Raw genomic sequence first — 6,000 nt, 5'->3', positions numbered from 1 at the left:
CCTTCCTCCCTCTCGTTTTGTTTTCTGTAATTGTCCCCCAGCAGCCTGGTTCTCCTCTCCTTCGTCACGTCCTCTGGCATCCCTGCCTTTCCCTCCGGGACTGTCCTGTTCCCTCCAGCCCGGAGGCGAGGAGGAGCGGGGGCTGGCCCGGAGCCAGGAGGCGGGAGGCCGGCGGACGACACCCCCGCCGCAGTTCGGAGCAGAGATAAACCAGCCCCCAAGGTCACTGGGAGGGGAGCTGCGGCCGGGAACCGAGGCACCTCCTTCCAGCCGGCGCGGCGCTGACTTCGGAGCAGGTCGCCCAGACGCGGTGCGTCCGAGGGGAGTTCGGAGCACAGCGAAGTCGGCGCTCCAGAGCCGGGGTCCCATGGGCCTTGGGGTCACACGCGGGACGGTGGCGCGGTCCCGAAACCCTCCTCGGAATCGGACGCGTCTGGACAGAAGCCTCTGATCTCTCAGCTGTGTCGCCACCCCAGTTTCTCCAGGTTCCAATTCAGCCTCCACGTCGCAGTCGCTGGAAGAGCTACTCCGAGGAGAGCATTGGCTCCCGGACTCCCCCCTCCTGAGCTGGGGCTGGTTCAGGGTCAGCCGCCGGACAGAGGGCTGGCAAGTGCGGGAGGACCGCCGCCGGGCCGCCGAGGCGAGGGCGCGGGGCATTTCGCCTGAATCCAGCGCGCTCTCCGCAGCCACCAGGTGTCTCAAGCCTTATTCCCGGAATCCCCTCCGTGCAGGCTTCTCTCTGCAAACTTCTCACTCTGTTTCAGGAGCTCCCCGCCCCTCCAAGGCTGGTAAGAGCGGCAGGTACCAGTCCTGAGCGCCGAGGACTGGGCTGGAAGAGCAGGCCACTGTCAGGGCTGGGATCCGAGCGGCCTCCTGGCCCTGCAGCCCCCATGCTCCTGCCATGGGTATCAGGACTAGGGGCGGGAATGGTCTTCCTGCACTTCCTGCAGAAACTGCTGTTCCCTTACTTCTGGAAGGACCTCTGGTTCCTGCTGAAGGTGATCCGCTGTGGAATTCGGGTCGAGCTGTACCGTCGGAGAGGGGAGCTGGTCACTGTCCTGGATACATTTCTGGGCCAGGCCAGGAAGCAGCCCCGGAAACCCTTCATCGTGTATGAGGGAGACACCTATACCTACGAGGATGTGGACAAAAGGAGCAGCAGAGTGGCCCACGTCCTCCTGAGCCATTCCCTGCTGGGAAAGGGGGACACCGTGGCTCTGCTGATGAGCAATGAGCCCGACTTTGTCCACGTGTGGTTTGGCCTGGCCAAGCTGGGCTGCGTGGTGGCCTTCCTCAACTCCAACATCCGGTCCACCTCCCTCCTGCACTGCATCCGCAGCTGTGAGCCTCGGGCCCTGGTGGTGGGCGCAGGTAGAGTATGGGGTGTCCTCTGCGGCAGAATGTCAGCCCCTCCCACCCTGTTCTCCGCGCCATCCCCCCCCTTCCACCCCCGCCGCCGCCGCCCTTCTTTTGTTAGAACAGTGCACAAGTAATACTTTGGGTGTGGTGTGATGAAGTTTGCATGTTACAAAAGAATTTTACAATTCTACCACTGCTGGTTTAATACCCTCCTCTCCCACTTACTCTGTTGTAGATTAGTAGATATCAAGACAGTTTCGGAAAACTTATGAAATCTCTGCTTCTATTTTGAGAAGAGGACAATTTTACTGCTCTTTAGTATAGACTCATTGAGTGCAAAAGCACAGAGACTTAGAACTCCGTCAGTTCTAGATTTGATCAGATCTGAAAAAAAGTATTTGATGAGTAGGAAAGATACCTTGATTTCATTGTGGAATACCTACCTGCCTCTAATAGTAACATTGTCAAGGTTGATTGTATTCGCAGAACAAATATTTTTAATCTGAGGTGCATGAATTCCTATCTTCATGTCTACTCTTATTTTGCACTGCCTGCAAGCTAGGATTTGCCTAGCAAGGTTGGGCACCCGCCTACCAGCCAGTGGGCGGGTTCTTGGCAGACTCTAAGACCTCTTTCTCTCTTCCCCTGCCCCCATCTGTATATCATTTCTTTTTCTTTTTTTAGAAAAATAGCAAGCACAATTTTTTATTGAAAAATTTTTTATTTTTTTATTGAGGTGACATTGGTTAATAAAATTATATAGATTTCAGGTGTACAAGTCTATAATACATCATCTGTGTATCGTATTATGTGTTCACCACCCCAAATCAAGTTTCCTCCCATCACCATTTATTTCTCCACCCTTTATGCTCTTCCTCCTCCCCCACCTCTCTTTCCCTCTGTTAATAATCGTACTATTATCTGTGACTGTGAGTTATTTTGTTTGTTTGTAGAACCCCTTAGCCTTTTCATCCAGCCCTGAAACTTCCCTGCCCTCTGACAGCTCTCAGTTTGTTCTCTATCTATGAGTCTTTTTCTATTTGTTACTTTATTTTGTTCATTAGATTCCACATATGAGTGAAATCATATGGTACTTGTCTTTCTCTGGTTTATTTCACTTAGCTTATCATTTTCTCCAGGTCCATCCATGCTGTCGCAAAGGATTAGATTTCCTTCTTTTTAACAACGGAATTGTATTCCATTGTGTAAATGTACCACAGCTTGCTTGCTTGCTTGCTTCCAGTAAGTTCTAACCTCCTTTCCCCTCCCTTTGTTTGGATTCAGGCTTTGGATGTACCGATACATGTTGACACTGATCTAAGAAGAAAAGTCTTGGTTGAATGCCTAATTACTGAAGATGGGTTGCATGATAAAGTAAAATCAAACTATGAAAAATGATACTTAGTCTCTGAACTGTAGCAATAAGTAGTATAAATGAGTCACACAATTTTGATAACTTGGTGAAACAACGTTTACCACTTGTGCAGGGACAAGTGATAATGGGAGTGCAGCAGGAGAAAGAAATCACAGTTCATCTCTGGATATACTCTGATGTATTCCACTTCCCATATTATGTATCATTCTAATCTAGATTGCAGGTTCTGGGGAAAATCTAAACCTCAAATTATGCTAAAAATTGATAAAGCCACAAATTCTCTTTAGAAAAGCAAGACAGTATCTCTGAAAAGATTTCTGAAGCCACGATGTTAAGGCCAACCCGAGAAATATCTCATAGCATCTCCTGAGGGCCTTTTAACATGCATAGGCCTGGTTACCTCTCCAAGTAGAGTATTCAAGCTTTGCTGTTGACTGGGTTGTTGCTTAATTAGGACCAATTAATTTTTTCAGTTTTACTTGTGCCTGCTTTTCTTTTGCTTTCCAATAACTGATTTCATTTTTTAGATATCAAAGCCACTTCAGGATGCTGGAGTTTTAAGAAAGAACCATTTAGTCAATTTGTTCAATAAGAAGGTAGCTGGAGAAATCAACCTTAAATCTTACTAACGGCTCTTTTTAGCATACCTTCAAAATATATAAATTACAAGTTTCTCAAAGATGGGACAATTCTATTTTGATTAGTTACACAATATTTTTTAAGACATAGCTTAGATTACAGTCACTTTCTGTATTTGAAGCTCTTACCCTAAAAACACTGTATTCTTGGCATCTTGAGTGTAATCAGTGAACAATGTATACATATAGATTTTAGAATAAATTTAAGAAGCCTTAGATTATCATTGGATATTTCTGATTGAGATGAACAGTTAAATAATTATATCTCCAGAGAGAGTAAGTATATGGAGGTAGAAAGACCAATCTTGTGGTTTAGACAGAGATAAGCCAGAATTGGATTTCATTTATGGTCTGTCTCTTCTTAGCTGCGTGAGCAAAGATAAGATTAGCTGCCCTGGCCCTAGCCGATTGGCTCATTGGATAGAGCCTGTGCTCTGAAAGGTCCCGGATTCGATTTTGGTCAAGGGCACATACCTGTGTTGGGGGCTCGATCCCCTGTAGAGGGCGTGCAGGAGGAAGCCAATCAATGATTCTCTCTCATCATTAATGTTTCTATCTCTCTCTCCCTCTCCCTTCCTCTCTGAAATAAATAAAAATATATATTTTTTAAAAAGATTAGCTTCCTGGGCTCATTTGCTTAGTTGATGGTGATAATACTATCTACTTCACAGTGTAATTCTGAAAAGTAAATGACATAGTTTTTGTAAAGTAGCTAGCTGAGTGCCTGGTATGTACTAACTAGATCCTCAGTGAATTGAAATAATTGCTGTTATTATGTAGTCATCCAAGCTTTTGATAAGGGATCTCATTTGGATTTTGCTGCTACAACCTAATTTGGTGTTAGCTATAAGAAAGACTAGTAAGGAATTTGTTTGGAATAGGACCTTAAACACTGTACTTTGGCATGTCTTAGCAAAGTTTTATTTTTTAGAAGTATTATAGAACCAGTTTCAAAAAGGTTTTACCGACAGGCCAGGTAATGTTCATAGTGATAGGTAAAGTTTCAGTCATGGCAGGTGTCTAGTAATTCTGTCTCCAGGAACAAGCCAAAGGAAAAAACTTGTTCAGTTACCAAATAGATAGCAGAGGGACAATTCGTTAACAAAAATTGTAAATAAAAAAGTTACTGAATGTTCATAAGTACCTCAAAGTTCTTTGTTACGTCTTTCATTCATCCAGGCTATGAATATTTGTTGAGCCTCTGTTTGTGCTAAATTCTGAAAATGTATTTACTTTTGTTGTTATTATCATTAACAAAAATACCAACTGTTGGCATTTACTCGAGGCTGATTCTGTAAAAGACACTCCCAGTGATTCTGTGAGGCAGATGCAGAAGTGTATTTTGGAGATGGAGAGGGAAAGAAATTCACCTAAGTGACTAAGATGACACAACTTAGTAAGTTTCAGAGCAAATACTCAAAACCTGGTCTCCAATGTAAGATCTGCTGTCTGTATAGTCCAGAGGTTTCTATGGCTGTCAATCCCCTTAGGATATAACTATGACAAATATATGCATCCCATTTATGTAAAAATAGTAAAGCAAAAGTTGCAAATATTAAGACATCAAGTTTTCAATACACAGATAACTAGAAAACAATCAAATGTTTATAATTAGTATTCCTTTCTTTTCATAGAAGACTCAAAAATTCTTGCAAAAAAAGTTTTATATCTGTGTAATTTGGTTTAGAAGATGTGGCAAGTAGCATTTCAAATTTCCCTGCAAAATTTCACTATTTATAGAAAATTCAATAGTCTTAGATTAAACCTACTCCTTTCCCCCAATATTTCAACTCTGATTATTATTGTTAGTAATGCCCGCTGCCTAGGTTGTCATCTACCTATATATTCTTTTTTTCTTTACTTACAACAAACAGGAAATGTTGCAATGCTTGTATATCAATTGAAAAAATATGTAATTATATTCTTTGATATACTTAGCAACAATAATGATAATAATCTCTTTCATTTTAAAGCAGTTTATAAATTTCAGTGTTTTCCCATATATTATCTATGGGATCCTCACCACAGCCATATCCTCATTTTAAAGATGAGGAAGGCATAGTTACAGGGGGCAAGTAATTCCTCCAGCTCAGACCTCTAGGAGAGGCAGTGTGGGAATGCAGCCCAGGTGTTCTGATGCTAAATCATAGAAGCTTGTTGGGTGCACTTTTGTCCTCCTGTCTGCTCCTTTTGATTCCCTCATCTCCATCTTTTCCCTTCCTCTCCCCTTCCCTTACTACCGCCCTCACACTGTCCCTTTTCCTTCCCCCTCTCTCACCTTCCATCTGTCCATCTGCTTTCTTTCAGCACCTTTCACACCTCAGCTATGCTATGATTCACAGCAAAGCAATGCAATGGTAAAATTTTATTAGCCAATTTACAAATAGATATTTGTGTGGCTTTGGGGAATAGGCCAAGCACGGTAATGTAACCTCTTTGAGCTGAGAAAGTTTGTTTTGTTCACTGATACAGTCTCAGAATTTAGCACAAAGGAGATGCTCAATAAATACTCATTGCCTGGATGAGTGAAAGACCTAACAAAAAACTTTGAGGTACATATGAGCATTCAGTAACTTTTTTACTTACGAATTTTTGCCAATAAATTGTTCCTCTATTGTATGTTTGGTA

General features: G+C 43.3%; 1 protein-coding gene across 1 annotated transcript in view; it reads left to right on the top strand.

The window, feature by feature from the left end:
• Nucleotides 1-215: 215 nt before the first annotated feature.
• The window catches only part of SLC27A6 (solute carrier family 27 member 6), a 51,367-nt gene continuing 45,582 nt past the window's right edge, over nucleotides 216-6,000 (top strand). Inside the window, exon 1 of the mRNA XM_054714935.1 lies at nucleotides 216-1,371. Within this exon, the coding sequence (XP_054570910.1) occupies nucleotides 891-1,371 (481 nt within the window). The 5' untranslated portion in view covers nucleotides 216-890. The remainder of the gene's footprint in view (nucleotides 1,372-6,000) is intronic.

This window comes from Eptesicus fuscus, chromosome 4 (genome assembly GCF_027574615.1).
Source record: "Eptesicus fuscus isolate TK198812 chromosome 4, DD_ASM_mEF_20220401, whole genome shotgun sequence".
In the NCBI taxonomy this organism is placed as follows: domain Eukaryota; kingdom Metazoa; phylum Chordata; class Mammalia; order Chiroptera; family Vespertilionidae; genus Eptesicus; species Eptesicus fuscus.
Note: the sequence above shows the minus strand (reverse complement) of the source record. Positions and strands in the feature narration are given on the sequence as shown.